General features: G+C 37.0%; 4 protein-coding genes across 4 annotated transcripts; 1 reads left to right on the top strand and 3 right to left on the bottom strand.

Moving 5' to 3' along the window:
• Positions 1-2,905: 2,905 nt before the first annotated feature.
• Positions 2,906-3,583, bottom strand: LOC113344813 (UDP-glycosyltransferase 92A1-like). The gene has a single exon (XM_026588721.1). It carries the CDS (start codon positions 3,581-3,583, stop codon positions 2,906-2,908), a length of 678 nt encoding a protein of 225 aa, XP_026444506.1.
• Positions 3,584-6,307: 2,724 nt separating this feature from the next.
• On the bottom strand, positions 6,308-9,430 carry LOC113344812 (serine carboxypeptidase-like 7). The gene is made up of 12 exons (XM_026588720.1): positions 9,081-9,430; positions 8,760-9,003; positions 8,438-8,560; positions 8,241-8,343; positions 8,121-8,158; positions 7,911-8,012; positions 7,685-7,771; positions 7,405-7,608; positions 7,285-7,359; positions 6,891-7,126; positions 6,764-6,809; positions 6,308-6,636 (listed from the first exon to the last, which is right to left on the bottom strand). Exons 1-12 carry the CDS (start codon positions 9,335-9,337, stop codon positions 6,553-6,555), a joined length of 1,599 nt encoding a protein of 532 aa, XP_026444505.1. The 5' UTR covers positions 9,338-9,430; the 3' UTR covers positions 6,308-6,552.
• Positions 9,431-15,261: 5,831 nt separating this feature from the next.
• LOC113344780 (UDP-glycosyltransferase 74E2-like) lies at positions 15,262-16,753 on the top strand. The gene is made up of 2 exons (XM_026588696.1): positions 15,262-15,728; positions 15,814-16,753. The coding sequence occupies exons 1-2, from the start codon at positions 15,561-15,563 to the stop codon at positions 16,570-16,572; spliced, it is 927 nt and encodes a 308-aa protein (XP_026444481.1). The 5' UTR covers positions 15,262-15,560; the 3' UTR covers positions 16,573-16,753.
• Positions 16,754-17,685: 932 nt separating this feature from the next.
• On the bottom strand, positions 17,686-21,295 carry LOC113344811 (serine carboxypeptidase-like 7). The gene is made up of 12 exons (XM_026588719.1): positions 21,090-21,295; positions 20,778-20,962; positions 20,601-20,677; positions 19,526-19,648; positions 19,345-19,447; positions 19,191-19,228; positions 18,969-19,080; positions 18,752-18,834; positions 18,371-18,445; positions 18,048-18,283; positions 17,892-17,937; positions 17,686-17,769 (listed from the first exon to the last, which is right to left on the bottom strand). Exons 1-12 carry the CDS (start codon positions 21,293-21,295, stop codon positions 17,686-17,688), a joined length of 1,368 nt encoding a protein of 455 aa, XP_026444504.1.
• Positions 21,296-21,651: the final 356 nt, after the last annotated feature.

Here is a 21,651-nt window from a genome sequence, read left to right as displayed (position 1 = left end):
GACTGATCTTGGCTCATTACATCATTTTTTGGGCATTACTGCTACTCGGTCATCTTCCGGGCTGTTTTTATCTCAGTCACTCTATACGAAGGACATCATCTCTCGTGCATCAATGACTGCCTGCAACCCAGTAGCCACTCCGGTCGACACCAACTCCAATCTTAGCGCTACCTCTGGACCATCTCTTAAGGATCCTACCTTATACCGAAGTTTGGCCGGGGCATTACAGTATCTTACTTTTACACGACCGGACATATCTTACGCGGTTCAACAGGTATGTTTATTCATGCACGACCCTAGAGAACCTCACATGCTGGCGCTTAGGCGTATACTTCGGTACCTCCAGGGCACTATCAATCATGGGTTATTTTTATCTGTATCCACCATTTCTGGCATCCATGCATACTCCGATGCTGATTGGGCGGGATGTCCTGATTCACGGCGATCAACCTCTGGTTTCTGCATCTTTCTGGGTGACAACCTTGTTTCTTGGTCTTCCAAACGTCAGGCAACTGTCTCTCGCTCCAGTGCTGAAGCTAAATATCGGGGCGTGGCCAATGTTGTGGCCGAGACAATTTGGCTCCGGAATTTACTTCTTGAGCTACATATACCACTACGACGCGCTACTATCGTATATTGTGACAACGTGAGTGCTGTCTACATGTCTGGTGATCCTGTCCAACATCAACGCACCAAACATGTGGAAATCGACATTCATTTTGTTCGTGAACATGTACGTATTGGGGACATTCGGGTGTTACACATTCCATCTGAAAATCAGTATGCTGATATTTTTACGAAGGGTCTTCCTAGACAATTATTTATTCGTTTTCGTACTAATCTAAGTGTTTGTTCCTCTCCCGCTAAGACTAAGGGGGTGTAATAAATTATATTCTACCATATTTATAGGACCCAGAATATTCTCATTAATTAAGGATAATAATAATATATATTGCCCCTTCTCCTAAAAGGAAGGGCATGGGAGTTTTACCATAATCTGACATTATGAATTCCTTTTCCTAATCATATTACCTTATTACATGTCTTTCCTTTTTTTAGAACTAGATGACTTTTAATTCCCTTAGGATTACATCGATTTCCTAATCTTGTCCTAACCAATTTGTTAGTAACTTCTACTTTGAAGTTAATCCAACATAAATATTTAACTCTTCATGGAGACAAAGATGATGTTCACGATAGTCCCGTAATTATTGTCGCATTAGAAGAGGTTCCAAATTTGGACTGAACCCATGAGATTTGCAAAAGAAGAAACAATGGAAGTAGTTTGAAGTAAAAGTGATTCAAATTCCTAACCATTGGTTGCTCGATGAGGAAATATATGAAGTTTGAGGGATTGGACCTCATCTCCACTCAAAAAATCATTAGTAGTACAACCATGTCTTCCCTTAATTTCCTTAAAGATCCGTATGTGCCGCGGAATGGAGGGAACCCATGTGGGTACACATGCTTATAGTATTACGACAAAATCAATAGAAAAGATTTTAATTATGAATTTTTTTTAATAGGTGCAGTCCTGTTAATTGCTTGGATCAAATAATACATCAAACTAATAAAAAAAACCAAATGGATCCAATACTTTGTGTCCGTCAAGATGTTCACTATTATAAACTACTGCACCATTGCAACCAATTGCAATATGCCAATATCAAATTCTATATTACATGCTCAGCACATATCGGGGATAAATAATGATGAAATATCAGAAAAGTAAATGGGAAGTCCCAAAATTGACAAAAATAGATCTATTGCTGTGTTCTAAGCGAGGGCTCAAGTGTGATATTAATACCATGTTACTAAATAAAATTCAAGTCCGCAGCCAAGGGGCGAAGCTAGATAACTAACCAAGGGGAGGCGAAAATTTTCTACGGAGTTGTGCTCGATAAAATGGTCTTAAAAACTAATACGTTGCAAATTTTGGGCTTTGAAGCTAGTTAGGCAAGGTGTGCAACTGCAAACTCATGCTACACATCTTCAAATATATTTTTTGTCGATACCATACATGTTTTATTTTCTTGTCTCAGAAGGGTAAATATATGAACAAATTCAACTCACCACCAAGACAGTGATGAGCTGAATAAGAAAGAAAACGGGTACCTAGTCATGCTTCAAATGAATATGAATTTGCATTTTGATGCAATGGGTTGTAGTTCATGCGAAAAGGGTAAATAAGCGAGAGTCCTAGACAAGCACTAAAGAAAAAGCACTAAATAAGCAATGGCAACACCTAATTCCATTCAAAAGCCTTTTCATTAAAAAAAAATGAAGTGGAAGGTCAAGAATCAAACTTCCTTTATACATTCCCAACATTCATTAGAAACAGAATGCATTACACGAATGTATATATTGTGGTCCACTTAATCCATGATACATAGTTAAAGCAGAATGCATTACACGAATGTATATATTGTGGTCAACTTTATCCTTAGTTGCCACTGTCTGATGACTCTGATCCATTTTCATTTTCTTCCTCGACAATGCCATTGCAAAAAACTCATCTAAACCCTTCACAGAAGAACCCTTAAAACCTTCTTCATCTCTAATTGCATTTTCAATCATCTGCTTAAATTCACAAGCTTTATGTCTCATCTCAACTCCTTTCTTACTTTTATTGTTCGTAACCAAATCAATTACTCTCACCGCATCTTCATGTCTAATCTCATTTCTATTCCCTCTAGCCATTTCAACACAAACCTTAATCTCTTCTTCCAACAACTTTGAATTGTAATACTGCTCAGTTGAAATTGGCCATCCAATTATTGGCACACCAAAGCTTAAACTCTCTAAAGTAGAATTCCATCCACAATGACTTAAAAACACTGATGTAGCTTTATGTGATAATATCTCTAACTGAGGTGCCCATTTCCTCATTAACAGGCCTCTATTCTTAACTTCCATCCGTTCTTTGAACCCATCCGGTAACCATTCGGACCGAAACTCCATTGATATCATACCCCAATGGTGGTCTAACAACCCAAATGAAATTCTTCCCACTCTTTTCTAATCCAATTGCTAATTCCATCATTTGGGTGCTAGAAATTGTGTTCTGTGACCCAAATGAGATATACAAAACTGACTTCTCTTCATGCTTATTAAGCCACTGAATGCTCAAATCAGTACTAGCAGTTCTAGTTTTGAGAGCCAATGAATAATCACTAACAGGTCCAACTGCCCAAACTGAATCATGACCCAGCTTTGACTTGAAATAAGTTAACCCAACTTGGTCAAATTCCTCAACTGTATTAATCAAGAATCCATCAGAATTCAATGTTTGAGAGAGCTCTCTTTTGAGGAACAGAGACCAGGAATCATTGCCAGTTGCTTTTAATGCAATATTTGCCAATTGAGATCTATGGATTCTCAACTCATAGGGGAAATCAGGAACTATAAATTCCTCGGACTCATTTTGAAGTTGGGGTTGGTTTAACCAAATTGAGTAATAAATGGCCAGACCATAAGCACCACCAGTAAGAAAAACTGAATGAAAAATCTCAATTTCATTAGCAATTTCAACTGTCCATGCAGTGAACGTATCAGAGATTATACAAAGAGGAGGAGTTCTCATGTTAACCAAATCTGAAATAAATTTGTGAAAATGTGGTTTTAGAGAATGTAATGAATCAAGTAGGTTGATAATGAGGGGTAAGGGAGAACATCAGTATTTTCAGAGTTTGGTGGAAGATTATGATCAGAGCTACAGTAAGGTAATGAAACTAAATTGACACTTGAAGTTGGGGTGTTGAGTGGAAGTGATTCTTGAAGCTTTTGGATGTTCAGTGGTGTGTTGAGAATGGTTACACTATAACCAAATTTTGATTGGATTTTTAAAGCTAATGCCAAGTATGGGATTAGATGACCTTGTGCCATGAATGGAAATAAGATCACATTTTGTTTTCTGCTTGAAGCCATTACAATCACTCTCTGCAACTACAATACATACAGTAGAAAGAGATATTTGTGCCTCGAGTCTGGTGTCTTCCAACTCTCTTTCAACTGATCATTTGGCGAGTTCCACATGATTATTGCTTCAACTTGCCGCAACCACAGAAAAATAAATAATACACACTAGTATTTGTGTAGCCTCTAAGTAAATAAATGATCACCTATCATATTTTCTTTGCTGCTTGTAGACATTTCAGTAACTATATCTCTCAGCCAAGTATGGGACTAGATGACCTAATCTACACCTTCCTATTTTTCTCCCCACAATCTAAATCCCACATCAAGGGAATGGTGAATCCCATCTGAACTTGAATGCGGATCTCGATATGTATGTGACACTTAGATTATAGAGAGGTGAATAGGGAGGTGGAAAATAGTGAGTCAACTAGCATTTCCATTTTAACAATCCACGAAAGTTTTACTTTTTATTTTTTTTTTATTCCAAAAAAGCCAAGCACGTTGCAATCCATGCAAGTATGTTGCGAGCTACTTAGGTGGTAGTGTCCTAGTGGGACTCATTGGACGCATTGCCATGTTTATCCAAAATTAGGGGACCCACATATGCAAAGCTGAGAGCAAACAAATTAAAGATTATGGATTTATTTTTCATATTTTAGCCACTTCCGTCCAAAATAAGAAATAAGGTCAAACAATAAAATAAATGCAAGTTACACTCACACAAACACAAACATTGTATTTGTTTTCTCTTGACTCACGTGACTTGTATGAATTTGACTGAAATTACTTGACTCATTAGGAGCTTACACAATATATTTATTGTTTTTAATCAAATCTGATTCATCTGACACAAAAATGTGAGTTAGTGAATTGTTATCATGAATCAGGAGTATTTGATTATCTGATTCAAACGGGTCCGTGTCAGGAATTAAGTCTGACTCAGATCGCGAGTCAAATCTGACTCAAAAGAAAAAACAAATTGTCTGACATCTGACCCGGACCGAGTCAGATTTAGACCCGAATCAGCAAAAAAACGAACACGCTCGAAGTCTTAATTTTGCAGTTAAGGATACGAAGATGAAGAACTGAGTTTGTAAAAAAGAAACAAATTATTTGGTGCCGAAGACATGACTTTCTTTTTTGTACAGTGAGCTTTCAGTCTGCTTAATTAGTGCTCAGGACACCATGAATTTAGTTCCGCAAAAATTAGGAGTCATGGATAAGCCGGTCTTAGAGGATACTCTGATCTCATAGAAATCCGAATCTGACGTACAACTTAATTTTGTGGAACCAATTAACCAAATCCTTGAGCCCGAGGCAGACTGGTGGAATCCATACAAATAAAGCGCGATCCTTCATTTCTACAAAAGGATCCAAATGGAGCGGACCTGTGACCCATTAGTTTCTGTATGTAAAAAATGCGCAGTATAACAAGAATGGAGCCATGCATTTTTGTCAAGAAAGCTGTAGGTTTGAATTGATAACTTTGAGGAACTTCATGTGAACGGATGCCGTAATTTCCATGACCAATTAGGATTACAGGCTTTACATGATGGGTACAAGCGTCTTTCAAAATTGAACATAAGTGATCAGTTGGCAGTTGACGTTAGAGTCACTCAAGTGCAGGTGCTACATCTTTCACCCGGTTGTGGTAGGGAAGACCCTAGCGTGTCCGTTGGGAAGGATTTGTCCCGGGAGCGAGTGCTCCTGTTGTCACCACTCAAAGGAGTTACTAGTTCTTCCTGAGATGGTCGTTCATATAGAGGGACAATACGTGTTGGCGTATGAGCGGTGTTTGGCTTCGGTGCTGGTTGGTCCCCGTTTCACGCGGCGACAACTAGCCCGACTACCTCTTCATCTTTCTCCTCGGTCATCCGAGAGAAAGAATAGTTTGGTCCCCAGTGCTTAGCTGTCGAAAAGTTATCGACTGATGTCCCTTACAACGGTGAATTTGTGAAACCATCATAGCATATGTGAAAGGAGGGACTCTCTCCTGTGACTATGCAAGGCAGCAGGATCGTGAAAGGGGGACTCCTCCCTGTAACCCTGCTTGCTCTGGGCAGTGATAAAGTGGACATGCTATTTTAACGGTCGTGAATGCGTAAACCCTACTAAAATGGTGGCACCACTCCCTGTTCCACACGCAGCACGAGAGGTGCCAAGGATTTACTACTGTCTCTAACAGATTGTCCAGGCAGGTGAACCGGTGTAGAAACATAACCATATCTTGGAGATAAGATCTTTACGAGAAATTATCTCTGCCCAACCTGGTACTTGCTACTGGAAAATGGGCTTTGGATATTGGATATTGGTGGTAGGGAAGACCCTGTTAAAGGCTTAACCAGGTTGTAGCCCTTTCCTAAGAAAAAAAGCTTGGGTTTATCCCGTTTTTTGTGGATTTCTTAATTAGCAAGAATTAAGAAACATGATCATTGGCTCACATGATGTCATCAATAATTTCCATTGCCATCGTACCGGCCTCGGTGAATACAAGCCACTGAGACTCCACTGGCATAGGTCTACTGGTTTTTAGACTATTGCTTATGCACAACCAACTCTTGAAGAACTACGGACATGGTTGCATGATTGGATTTTCGGGGAACTGGCAACGTAAACCACTTTGAGTCACATGATTTATAAAGGAGCATGAGACATCCACCTCTCAAACATTGCATAACATTCTTTAGGTCTGAACTCTGGAGCTGTGTGACCTGCTCCCTGAAAAACAAGTCATCATCATTACATATATTAATCGATCAGTATACGTAAATCACTTATGGCCAATCCAATTATATAGAAAAATTTTCAAGAGAATGATGTAATTAAGATAACAATTGTTCCTTGCCTTCACAGTCGCATATGTCAGACCGCTTGAGTATGTTCTTGTATATCTAGAAAGAAACAAATAAAATTAAGCAATAAATTTTCAAAACTTAATGTAACTGTATCTGAAATAATTTTATTTAACAAACCCGGCAAACTGATCATCCAGGAGCCATGGGCGCCAATCATCGACAATGGATAAGTTCAGTGACCGTATCCATGCTTTTGTTGAAATATGTGGCACTATGTAATCATGATCACCACTGTATATGAGCGCTCTATAACCGAGTTTGGTGCTTATATTTCGATGATATTCTACACTGCTAGAAATATCATATGCATAAGGTATGTCGTAGTTGCACCTAATCCATTTCTTAACTGTCTCCTGTTTCTCGATCAAAAAAAAAAAGAAAAAAAATTTATTTCCTGTTTGAATCATTGCCAAAACATAAAAAAGTCGATTACTATAATCTTGGATAAACTGCTCGCTTGTGTATGACTAGCAAATTTTCCATGCCAATTAAGGAAAAAAAAAACTCTTACCTTCTTTACATGGAGTGCCTCTAGGACACGATCATTATTTGCCCAGTATCCAGATACAAGATTTTGATTATGATACTACAGATTCAGAAAGAAATCTAAATTTGATTTCGAACGCTAAACTTTCATATACATAATTTGAAAATTTGAATAGAAAAGAGAGTATGCCCTGCACCCTGGAATAGGAAGAATGGGCTCTAATGATGCGACAACTCCTGCATTCACTGAGAGGGAGCGTCTATTATCAATTGGCTGTTCGGGTTTTTGATTCAGATTGTCACAATACTTGTCCTCCGAAATATGTGCTTGATTTATATTAGACGTACACTGAAAATGGATGCATGTATTATATTATTATGGAAAGTCGAGACCCATTGAAGCAGACAGATAGTTTACTAGTTACCTCTTGGAATTTTAGGCGATCCTTTAAGCAATTCACATTGTCCAGATCAAAATTTACATACTTCCCTTTGCAATTCTCCTTCATTGACTGCAGATATACATATATATGTTGGATTTCAGTCAGGCCTTAAATATTACCGTGTTAATCACAAAAAAGCATCTTGGACATACGCTTTTATGTGAAGTGTGATCTTATAAAATGTAAATCATGGTTATCATCAAATTACCTCAAATAGTTCGTAGGATAAAAGGCCCATGCCATAAGCATATGGCACCCGTGCAGTGTGGTCTAGTTGTCTATTGGTGACTGGATTCCCGAGTAAGTAACCCTAGGAAAACAACTATACACTGTGAAAATATATGGCAAAGATGAATGGAATAGTAATGATAATTCATCGATGAATGATACTGTTTTTCGTATATAATAAATATGTTACCTTGAGGTGAAGGAATGGATACTTTTGAGTTTCAATATCTGAAAGAAAATTTGTACTTAAAAGGCATTTGCAGTTGATTAACAAGTGCCATATAATATGGAAGAGGTAATTATTGTATACCATTTATTAAATATTGGACGACGACAGGAACAATCTTGCCTGAATATGAATCACCACCAATGTAAAGAGGGTTGGATTTAAATTCTGGATGCCCAATTAACCACTGCATAATAATCAAATATCATAAATTTCAAGTAAATGCACTTTAGGTCAGTTTATTGCCCAACAATACTGGTATTTGATTCCATGTTAATTACCTTCATCACAAATTGGTGGATGCTCTTCGAAGACTCTTCATCTCCGACGCGTAAACTGGGTGAAGACTTTGAGTAAGAAAATCCAGTGTAAATAGGGCCGTCTGGAAATATTATATTGGCTACCTGGAAGTATGTAACCAAGTACTAACATTTATCACTGAAATAATAAATTTGTAAGCTCAATTCAAGTTTTATAAACAGGAGCAGCCGACAGGTTATCAGTCTGAATCAGGATATTTTGAACCAAATCAAAAGGCTAATTTCTCATTGAACATCTCAGGTCAAATTCAGTAGATTTTGTAAAGGACCTGAAATAATCAACATATTGAAAGTGAAGATAATTATAGAAAATGAGAGACGACGGCGCTTTCAGATGCCTACCTATCTCAAAAAACAAAGCACTAAGACTAGAGAAACGCGGACCACCAGTGAACCCGAACACAAGAGGATCTTCTTCAGGATTTCTTTCCGATTTCGCATAATAATAGAACATCTCAGTATTTTTATTGCCATAATCGATATTACTCGGTGAATCTTCTTCATAACTACCGTCAACACTGACATACCTGATTGCCACAAATAGACTATTACTACAAATTAACTAGAGAGGAGTAGAAAGAAGTAATTAGCTAGTGACACAAACCCTGTTTCAAGATAGAAAGGAAGAGGTCCTGAGAAACCAGGTAGATGATTAACTCTTGATGGCGATAAAGACGATGATGACGATAATCCAATAATTAGTGTCGCATTATAAGAGGTTCCATGTTTGGAATGAACCCATGAGATTTGCAAAAGTAGAAAAAGAAAGAGCAGATTGAAGTAAAACTGATTCAAATTCCTAAACATTGATCGTTTGATGAGGAAGTATATCGAGTTGGAGGGATAGGCTCTCATCTCCATTCAAGAAATCATTAGTACTACAACCATGTCTTCCCCCATTTCCTTATAGATTCGTACGGAATGGAATTAGGAACCCATGTGGCTACACATACACATGCTCATAGTATTATGACAACATCAATAGAAAAGATTTTATGTATGATTTATTTTTTAATAGGTGCATTCCTGTTTTCTGAATTGCTTGGATCAAAGAATACATCAAACTAATAAAAAAAACCAAATGGATAATTATCCCAATACTTTGTGTGCATCAAGATGTCAACTGCTATAAACTATTGCTACCAATTGCAAATTGCAATATCAAATTATATATTACATGCTGAGCACGTATCGGGGATAAATAATGATTAAATATCAGAAAAGTAAACTCTTATGGGATGTCCCAAATAACACGTTACTTAGTGAAATTCAAGACTGCAACCTCTTAGAATATAATTTTTTTCAATACCATAGATTGTACACTGTGATAATTCGGTAACCCATATAACACTGCACCAAATTCAAGTTTTTGTAATGCAAGGAAAGTGTTAGGAAAAAATAAAAGCTAATTGTCCTAACTAAGAAAAATGATGACCCATAGACAGTTATATAATGTGTTAGTATTTTATCTAATTCTTTTAATCCATTATGGAAATTAAATAGACTAACGCTTTGATTTCATTACAATATTTATCCTAACTATTAACATTTTATACTTCATATTTACATATTTACTTTGTAATGTAAATATTATGTTATATACATTGCTAACTCTTTCTATTACTATTAAAATGACCACTAAACAAATGACATGTGTTGGTCTGATATGTAACAGCTGGCCCTTTTCCGGTTGTCGTATCTGCTTTTCCGATAGGCAGATCTGACGGCTTCTGGTCGACGGCATTAACAGCTTTTGGTCGTCGGAAAGCTAATTTTCCTAACCAAGTCGGAAACTTCATAAGAACGATGAATTCGACCATTTACAAGTAAGATTCCATCGGAATATTCTCCGAAACGTTAAACAAACCATTTTCTGGCGACTTTGAGAAAGAAAGTGACTCCGAGCTCGAAACTTGGATGGGAGTGGACTACTATAAGTCGAAAACTTCGTAAGAACGATGAATTCGACCATTTACAAGTAAGATTCCATCGGAATATTCTCTGAAACCTTAAACAAACCATTTTCTGGCGACTTTGAGAAAGAAAGTGGCTCCGAGCTCGAAACTTGGATGGAAGTGGATTACTATAAGTCGAAAACTTCGTAAGAATGATGAATCCGACCATTCATAGGTAAGATTCCATCGGAATATTCTCTGAAACCTTAAAAAACCTTTTTCTGGTGACTTCGAGAAAGAAAGTGGCTCAGAGATGGAAACCTGGCCGGGAGTGGACTACTATAAGTCGGAAACTTCGTAGGAACGACGAATCTGACCATTTACAGGTAAGATTCTATTGAAATATTCTCTGAAACCTTAAACAAACCCTTTTCTGACGACTTCAAGAAAGAAAAAGATGCTCCGAGTTCGAGACCTGGTCGGGAGTGGACTACTATAAAGGGGTGAACAGCTGGTTATTTGCTAGGGAAATTTTGCAAAAGATCAATTTTAAAGATCAAAATGGTCATATCAGAAGGGTATGCATACCGGGCATCCATATTTTGAAGATGTATTTTATTTTTGATTAGAACGAATTAAGGATAGTTACATTAACAGTAACCACCCAATAATGCGAGGCAAATCCGCATTAAATTTCAAATTGCTTTCTACCATTGGAAAATCGAGCGTAAACCCGAATAACTGTTGACAATGAGAAGAAATCCATATGATGATAATAATTTGGGAAAATTGATATCCTTGATATTTCTTTAGAGAGAATCCTTCATATTTCATCACAACAACGATGGCAAACATGCTTAATGTTGCAAAAATTGATCCGTTGATGTTCTTTTTTTAAGATTAAATAAAATAGAAGCAAACACAAGTTTACTACTGATCAAGTTGCAATCTTTTCTTTGGCATCCACAAACTTGTTTAAAAAAATTCATCAACTCATTTTACAAAACTATGTATCATTTATTCCAAGTACAAATTTTGTCTTTTCTGTTTCAGCATCTCATCTCCTACTGCGAAAATTTTGATCCAGTTGCCTGTAAAACCTGAAAGATGTCAACATAAAAACTGTGTTTCCAAAATCGCCAATTAGCATTGAATCAAAATCATCATTACTAGCAGCTTTATCTTTCCTATAACTTCCAGAAAATAAATAATGGCATCTAGTTAGAATCTAGAACACTCAAAAATTAGTACGCAGTTCAGTAACTAGGAACTCAGAGAATATTGCCAGTAATAGCACCAGAGAGAAATGAAAACTCAGTTAAAAGGATTCCGGCGTCACATAACTAATGCTTTCTCACATAAGTGATAAAAATAAATGACGGAGAAATCAAGCTGCCAGACAAGAAGTAAAACAGGGTTGCAAGTCCAGATTCAGTTAAAACGACAAACTGCAATGTAATAGGTTTCATTGGATTATGTTGGGGACTGAAACCTTCTTCTTATGAATATACTGAATTCTGAAATTTCATACAAACAAGAGGTTAAGACCCTACAAGGGCCACAACTAGTACAGAGCATATAGCATCTACAGCATAAACAACATGAATACATACATGCTTAAATGGTGATGAATCAAGAGGTCACACCTGAGATTTTACTGAGAGTTTCAAAAGTCACAAAGCTAGCACAAAGCAGTAAGGAATTACCTCTCGAGTTTGATTTTGAGAATTAAGCTCCTTGATGTTGGAGAGAAATGCACTAAACTGCTCCTAAGAAAGAAGACTCCTACAATTCCAAATATCCAAAATTCAGTATAGTTGTAACTGTCAAAATTGTCAATTGAATCCCATGGTCAGACCTGTCTTGGCGGGAGAACTCCTTTCCATCCATTTGAGGGTGAGCACTGAACATAGTAAAACACATAAATAACTTAGTTATGTTCACGGTTTTCTTCTTATAGAGTAAGGGAAAAAATACCAAAATGAAAATGGCAATACTCTTTCAACCAAGTCAGCCATTAGGATTCCGAGCAGTAGATTTAGAAACGGTTTTCTTTCCCTTACCCTTGGTAAGAGAAGCGGAAATGTTAGAGCCCCCAGCGTCTTCAGTCTCCACCTACACGCACAATGAGAGATAAGAAACAGAGGCAACAATATTGTTAAAAATATAGAAAGTATTTCTTACTTCATTAGTGCGCGAAGCTGACGCCTTAGACGCGTTCTTCTTAGCCTTCTTCCTCTGTTGAACAATCTGAGATGAAAGGAGATGATAAGAGAAATGAAAAGCAAAAGAAAGGAGCTAAACAGAAAGGAAAGGTTAAAAGAATCTTACCACATCTTTTTCCCCTGGACAATTAAATTCCCAAGGCTTGCAAGCGGCAAACTTCTCAGGAAGAGGAAGAATGGAACCATCAGCATCCATACCCGTAATATATGGACCTTCAAGAATAACATGATCTTCTCATTCCCTGCGAAACGGTCCGCCATCTCAAGCGAACGCCCCAACGGTATAGTTCGTTCTTTACAATGGTAACCGTGTAATGCTTGAAAAAATTTCGCACCGTATACTCTTCTGGGATGATTAGCTTTGTTACATATTTTGGATAAGAAGACCCCAATCCAGCCACACGACGGACATATTGTACCATTATCCTGATATAATCGCCGCTTAACTGAAATATACCGCGTGCGAATTTTTCATGAGAGAGGAGTTCATAAAAAAAAGGAATCGGGGGATTATAAAGAGGAATGGGATGGTCAGCCATAATTTGTCCGCGCGAAACAATAACTCTTTGATCATCCCACTGATCAAGAGCAAACCGTTCGGGACCAATTGCGAAAGTGGGGATGGAATCTTGAGGAAATCTAAGAACAATGCCCTTGGGTTTAAGCTCCGTTTCCAAACTTTTAAATTCTTTGACGTTCTTCCAGCCGGGTTGAGGAGCCATTTTAAGAATGGGAATATAAGACGATGAAAAGTTAATCAAGATGATCAATCAAGATCAAGATGATCAAGATATTTATGATGAAGAACAGAGTTCGAATAGGGGAAAAGTAAAGGGAAAAGAGTGATAAGAATGACAGAGATAGAACGTGAAGTAGAAAATGGTGATGAATCAAAGTTTCGACAGAAGCAGAAGAACAGCTGCAGATGATGAAAGTTGCATAGAAGAAAGAAGAGAAGAAATAAAGTAAAAGAAATTGAAGGAAAAGCGTGTTGGGTTATATAAAGGAACCTCCCTTCTGCCGAGATATCTCCTCCCATAAATGCATTGATTAGAAACGAATATGAGAGGCGCTTATCAGATCCTTTCAGGGACGCGTCAGACAATAAGTGGACATTTATGGGTTGCCATGCCGAAATTCCGGAAAGATGTCAGCTAAAAGGAATACGAAAAGATGAGTTGGTGCGGCGAAATAGAAAACTAGGGTTTCTCATACCACACTTCCTCCCGAAAGAGCGATACGAGAAGAGGCAAAACGTGGGTATAAAATACCGCACACACGTTAGGTATGCGAAATAATCCCCTTAATAACAATCGAACATGAGCGTGTACAATAGGTGCAAGATGACAAACCTATTGTGAGCACGTACAATAGGTGCAAGATGACGAACTAAATGACGTCATCGAGTCACAATAGAAGTGTGAAGAGTCACGCGGCAGTAAAAAATTCTTGCGATAATACTAATGTCCAAGCGAAGTTGACGCGCTCCAGATCCGAAAATAGAGGCTTTATTAGTTGTCCTTCACTATGTAAACTCCTATAAAAGGAGCCCAATACCTTTGTAGAAGAGGAAGATCTTTTTGGTGAGCTGAGATAAAATATTTAGGAGAGAGAAAGTTACTTGCTTCCCAAGTTAGGGGTTTCTCATAACTTCTTTGTATTGTTCTAGGTTTTAATAAAAGATCTTCAGTATTTCATCATGGTTTCTTAGAATAATTCGTAGATTATCATTAAGGTGTAGTTGTGGGATTTCCTGCGACTACATGATCATCTCCTAAAGGTGATTTCCTGATTCATGGGTACGTTCTATCTTTCTTGGATGCGTGACTTATTCTTCAATCATTCTCTGTAAATGTTGTCTTCCGAGTTATCTCATAATCAGGTGGGAAAGTTTGATCCAATTATTACGGAGACACTTGACCAACGCCAGCAGGTTCCGAATCTAGCCATCAAGATTCGAGTGTCTTTAATGAAACATGGTTAGGCTTACAAGTTGCATTAAAATGTCCTTATTATTTAAATTTTTTTCACATAATGTCCTTAGCATTTTGGTATATCTACAACCCAGTATCCCGAGTACCCTTTTCAAAACTTAAGTGCCCTTGATCTTATTTGTATAGATTGTTCTTTCTCATGTCTTTCACTCTACTGTGTGGCAGATAAAAAGAAAAAGATTAAACCTGTTCATGTAATCCTGTAAATGATTCTCATAGTCATGACTCAAAGGTAAAAAAAAAAAAAAAGTCATGAATATCTGCTTCGCGTGGTTATACAGTGTTGCATAACAATTTTTAATTTATCAGCGGTTTGAAATCCCGGTCATTGCACGGGAATAAAAGGACATGTCCAATTACATATTGATTTAGTTGACTCTCTTCTATATTCTCTTCTTTAGGATGTTCATGTCCCTAGTTTTATGAACAAATGCTTCTGTGATCAGCTTGCCAAAAAAAAAAAACTTGAGCAAGAGAGAAAATGGAGAAAGTGGAAATGAAAGCTTATGGAGCCCATATACTAGTAATTCCATACCCACTTCAAGGCCACATAAACCCAATTCTTCAGTTCTCAAAAAGATTAGCTTCCCAAGATGTCAAAGTTACAGTAGTGTTGACCAACTATTTAGCCAAATCAATGAAAATTCAAGTTGGTCCTTTCAACATCGAAACAATATCTGATGGTTACGACGATGTTGGATGGTCTGCAGCTGAAGATTATATTGAACGCTTTGAAACAATCGGATCGAAAACACTAGCTGATTTGATTGACAAAATACAAAACTCAGATGATGATGATACTCCTCCGGTAAGTTGTGTTGTTTATGATTCATTTGTACCATGGGTTTTGAACGTGATCCAAAAACTCAACTTGGTTGGAGCTGTTTTTTTCACTCAACCTCTTGCTGTTACGAGTATCTATTATTACATATACCGCGGTCTACTAAAGGTTCCGGTGCCGGACGGAGAGATGTTCTTGATACCAGGATTGCCACTATATACCGTACTGGAATTACCTTCTTTCGTTTCTGACGTAGAATCTCTCCCCCACTTTTTGAGACTACTGGTGGACCAGTTTTCCAACATTGAGAAGGCAGATTGGGTTCTTTTCAACACCTTCGACGAGTTGGAGCCTGAGGTAAAAGTTCTTTCAATGAAATTTATTTACATTATATATATTACTTGTAATGTTATTAACAACATTTTTTCCCTACTGTATAAAGTTATTGAATTGGATGGCAAAGTTATGGCGAGTGAGAACAATCGGACCAACTATTCCATCCAAGTACTTGGACAAACGGATTGAAGGTGACAATGACTATGGTCTTAATATATTCGACATAAAAAGAGGTGAATGCATAGACTGGCTCAACGCAAAGGAGGACAATTCAGTAATCTATGTCTCCATGGGTAGCATGGCAGTATTGAAACAGGAGCAAGTCGAGGAAGTTGCAAGGGCCTTACTAGGTTGCGACTACAATTTCTTATGGGTAGTCAGAAAAACAGAAGAAAACAAGATTCCCAGCACATTCCGCAAGGATATCTCGACATCTCCAGGGTCGGAGAAGGGGTTAGTAATCACATGGTGCCCACAATTGGAAGTTTTGTCACACCCCGCTTTGGGTTGTTTTGTGACTCATTGTGGTTGGAACTCCACGATGGAATCCTTAAGTTTAGGCGTACCGATGATTGCATTTCCTCAATGGTCTGATCAACCATCGAATGCCAAATGCGTCGAAGATATTTGGAAAGTAGGGATTAGAGTTAAAGTGGATGAAGATGGGATTTTGAGAAAGAAAGAGCTGGAATCATGCATAAAAGAAGCTATGGAAGGAGAGAAAGGGAAGGAAATGAAAAAGAATGCAAAGAACTGGAAAGAACTAGCAGTACAAGCAGTAAGTGAAGGTGGAAGTTCTGACAAGAATGTGGATGAATTTTTAGAGGCAATGAAAAAAGAAAAAGTGATACAAAATAATGGGTGATTAACCTATTAAATTGAAGTAGCATCCATGCCTCATTCCAGCAATTTACTTTTGAAGAAATAGGTGAGGCGCGAAACTAATTCAGAGTGTGGGGTAATTCTTTGTTGTGTACTACGTGGTACTTCTGCATGTGTTTCCGATGTTTTATTTATGTCCCCTCCTGTTTATTTCTAACTTTTATGTCCCCTCCTGTTTTTATATTAATAAAAGAATGTGTGTTTATTTTTATTTAATTAATTGTTGTTCTAGTTTCCTCACTACCTTGTACAGCTACTTCGCTGCTATCTCAAGGCTCTAATGGAATAAATTATATCACAAGGTTCTGCTGAAGCTCGAGATTCATAGAATTTGATAAAAAATGAAAGCTTAAACCCTTCTTTCTTTCTTTTCTGATGTTTTTATAATGGGGGTTAAAATAAATTAATAAGATTTTTTTTTTTTATGATTTTCCGATAACGCACAAAGGAAACAGTTGCACTGCATAAACTGATAATAGAGCAAAGAGTTCCATAGCTGCACAGGCTAGAAAACTACTTTCTAAATATAAAAAAGAAACAACACAGAGAGACTAGGGATTAATAGCCTTATTCGTAATTTTTTTCTTTCGAGCAACACGCTAAGTCATCAAAGAATTAGACCCCTAAACTCTCTGCTATGCGAACCCCACTGATAAAGCAAAGCTTTTACTGCTACGGTTGTTTTAGTATCATATTGTGCCTTGATCTGGAACACCCTTCTATTCCTCTCCAGCCAAACCTCCCACTCCCACCAAATTGCTTGAGGTAAGCGATTTTCAATATAAGAAGTTTGGAAACTGACAGTAACAGTATGCTTAAGTAAGCTGTTTGACACTTGCCTCATAAAATGGAAGTCCAGGGTTCAATTGAAAGTTCTTAGGAAAAACTCCACTACACTAATCATCCTAGTAAAATAAATTTGCACACCACTGAAGTCATGCACAATCTGGAGGTATGAGAATAATCGATTATTTTTATGCGTATTTGGAAAGAGTTGTTGAAATGAATACACATCAATAATTATAGCTAATAGCTGTGAGTCTCTGCCCATTGGTTCTATTCGTTGCCAACAATAATTTGTCTTTAGTCGCCACACTTATAAAGGAGCATGTGAAATCCACCTCTCAAACATGGCATAACTCTCTTTAGGTCTGTACTCTGGAGCTGTGTGACCTGCTCCCTGCAAACAATTCATCACCACATATGTTAATCAGTATGGATATACTACTTGCGGCCAACCTATATCTAATTACATATAACTTTCAAGAGAATGCTGAAATTAGGACAAAAATTGTTCCTTGCCTTCACAGTCGCATATGTCAGACCACTTGAGTACGTTCTTGTATATCTGGAAAGAAAGAAATTAATTTGTGTAATAAATTCTTAAGTAAGCGTTTAGCTATATCTGAAATCATCAATGTATATCGATTATGTAGATAAATTATTTATTTAACAAACCCAGCAAATTGATCATCCAGAAGCCATGGGCGCCAATCTTCGATAATGGATATATTCAGTGATCGTATCCATGCTTCTGTTGAAACATGTGGCACCAAGAAATCATGATCGCCACTGTATATGAGTGATCTATAACCAAGTTTGGTGCTTATATTTTGATGATATTCCACGCTACTAAGAATGTCTACTTTGTAAGGCACGGTGAAGTTGCACCTAATCCATTTCGTCACTGTATCCTGTTTGAGTACCATTGTCAAAACGTCAAGACCTACTATCATCCGGGATAACTGCTTGTGCCAATTAAGGGAATAAAAATCTCATACCTCTTTGATATGGAGAGCCTCTTGAACACGATCATCATTTGCCCAATACCCGGATACCAGATTTTGATTTTCACTCTGGAGAATCCGAAAGAGATTTCAACTTCACAAGCTAAACATTGTATATAAATAGTAATAAAGATAAAGTGAGTATACCCTGCACCCTGGAGTAGGAAGCTCGGGTTCCGGTGAGGTGAAAACTTATCTTACGGCTACTAAAAGGGATCTTCTATTATCAACTGGTCTAAACTGACCGCAATATTTCTCTTCCGAAACATGTGCTAAATTAATATTCTCCAAGCACTGAAAATAAATGCAGAATCGCAACTGCATTACAGAAAGTCTGAGAAATCCTATGAAACTATAGAGCAAACAGACATTTACCTCTCTGAATTTTTGGCGATACTTGGTGCAATTTACGTTGTCTAGAAATTTAAGTACTTTTCCTTGCAACTCTCCTTCATTAACTATAATTAACCAAACGAGACAAAATAAATGAATAATAAAAAATGTTTCAGTCAGCCCTAATATATTCTCCATGTCAACCACAATAGGAAATATCTTAGACGAATTTATGTAAAATGTGAATCATGGTTAAAACATTGAATTACCTCATAGAGTTCGTATGATAAAAGGCCCATGCCATAAGCATATGGTACCTTTGCATTAGTTTCCAATTGGTTATCGGTGACTGGATTCCCGAGTAAGTAACCCTAGAAAACAAATAAACACCTTGAAATATATGGTAAACATGAACGGATCGAATAGTAGTGATAATTCATCGGTCAAAGATAACGTAGTTTGAACATAGTTAAAATGTTACCTTCAGGTGAAGGAATGGATACTTCCGTTTTTCAATATCTGAAATAAAAGTCAGTTGATAAAAATGAATTTAAAGATGACATTTTCTGCTAAAGAAAATTTGTAGATGAAAGTATTTGCATTTAACAAGTACACTATAATATTGTATTTGGTACCATGTATTAAATATTGTACGACGACGGGTACAATGATGCCTGAATATGAATCACCACCTATGTATAGAGGGTTGGATTTAAATTCCGGATGCCCAATTAACCACTGCATAAAATTTCAAGTGAAGGCACTTTAAGTCGGTATAATGTAGTTAAAGCATCCAAGTATTTGATTCTTTGTTACCTTAATCACAAATTGGTAGATGCTCTGCGATGACTCTTTGTCTCCGACATACAAATTGGGTGAAGACTTCGAGTACGAGAATCCAGTGTAAACGGGGGCGTCAGGAAAGATTATGTTGGCAACCTAGAAGTAGATAAGTATCATTTGTCACTAAAACAATTGATGTGGCTTCCGGGAAGATTATGGTCTACATTAAGCTAGCTATATTTAAATTTAACAGTAAAAAAGGATGCAAGTATTTAGAAAACTTGGTGGAATTGACAATATTTGCATCTCTTATACTCAGGTCTGTCATTAAGAGGAGCAGGTTGCCTGTTTGAATTAAGGGTTTGATTTGGTTCTCAACTATGATTGGAAATCACTACTGCTCAAGTCATTCTTCAAAGATTTTTGGGCAGTTAAAAACTCCAAAACATTTTGGTGTTTATCTACTAAACAGCTAGACTAATTGGATTAACACAAAATTGGTCAATTAATCCAATAATGACAAATTCTGGCTGAAAAAGAAAAGGCACGTAAAATTTGATACTGTTTAAATGGACGATAATGTAAAGATAGTCCGGATATGTAACCAGTTTCATCCTACCCATTTTCAAATACTTTTTCCTATTTTTAATTTACATTAGGATGCATCCAGTTTTACCCTCTCTATTTTTTAAGTTTAAGTAGGATGAATCCAGATTCATTCTTGCTATTTTTTTGGTGTCCATTTTACCCATATTAATTTTTACTCGTCCATTTGAACCATGTTTTAAAAATATTTGGACAATTAACCCAGGTTCTCTTGAATTAATTGGAAGGAACACTTTAGAATATAGATAACTTGTTCGAGAGCCCTTGCTGAATCTAAAAAAGGCTCTATCCCTAGCTAATGACTTGTATTTAGGCCTTTATTCCCTAATTTATTAGTGCTCAAACTCCAAATTATATGAAAATTTAATCATTACTTCCCACAAAATGTAGCTTGCATTATATCTTTCTATTTATGTCATTAAACCATTTCGCTACATACCAAAATGCACCATAATTTGCAACACACTACTCAGAAATGAAATATTCATAAGAACGCACCAACCTTTGTCCATGAGTGTTTGTTCACCACCAATTTTGGCAACCCACCATCAAATCCATCTATGTCCATGTTTAAAGGACCTGAAATAATTAAACATATCAAAAATCATGTCTATCCAATAGAGAGAACCAATACATCATTGTTAATGTTGAGGAACGTCTAAAAAAAGGATAAGAATACTTATCTCAAAAAACATCCCACTGAGACTAGAGCAACGCGGACCACCAGTGAACCAGAACACAAGGGGATCTTCTTCACCATTTCTTTCCGATTCCACAAAATAATAGAACAGCATAATATCTTCAGCGCCATCATTGTTATTACTTTGCGAATCTTCATAGCTAATATTCCTAACACCGATATACCTATTCACAATGATTACCACAAACATAAAGATTATTACTGCTGTCACGGTAAAAATATCATATAAATGAGCATATAAAAAATTACATCCCAACTAGAGAAGTGTAGATAATCATAAATCATACAAACCCTGTTTCGAGATGGAAAGGAAGCGGTCCTGGAAATCCAGGCAAATATTTAAGTGTTGATCGGGACGAAAATGATGATGATGATGATAATCCCGTACTAATTGTATCATTAGAAGAGGTTACCGATTTGGATTGATTAAGTGAAATTAGTAATATAAGTGGAAGATAAAATACATTGAAGTCAACGTGATTCAAATACCTCACCATTGATTGTTCGAAGAGGATGTATATGGAGTTGCAGAGGTTGACTGACTCTCAACTCCATCAACGACATCACTATTTAAAAATTCCATTATGTGCTGGGCCGCCGGCGAGTCTTAGTACCCATGTGGGCACACATGCTAATAATATTACGAGTCTATGACGACTAATACGTATCAAACATTTTTAGAAATGAATTTGTTTTAATAGGTGCAGTAATATCTTATAAATTGCTTGGATCATAGGAAAATCCCATAAAATGCAATACTTGGTGTACATCAAGATGTTGACTACTTCACAATAGCCGACAATTCCAATTCCAATAACAAATCAAATTCTAATTTCATATAACTTACATGGAA

The sequence above is a fragment of the Papaver somniferum genome, unplaced genomic scaffold (assembly GCF_003573695.1).
Source record: "Papaver somniferum cultivar HN1 unplaced genomic scaffold, ASM357369v1 unplaced-scaffold_8, whole genome shotgun sequence".
Classification (NCBI taxonomy): domain Eukaryota; kingdom Viridiplantae; phylum Streptophyta; class Magnoliopsida; order Ranunculales; family Papaveraceae; genus Papaver; species Papaver somniferum.
The sequence above is the reverse complement of the archived record's forward strand: the minus strand, read 5'-3'. Positions and strand labels throughout refer to the sequence as shown.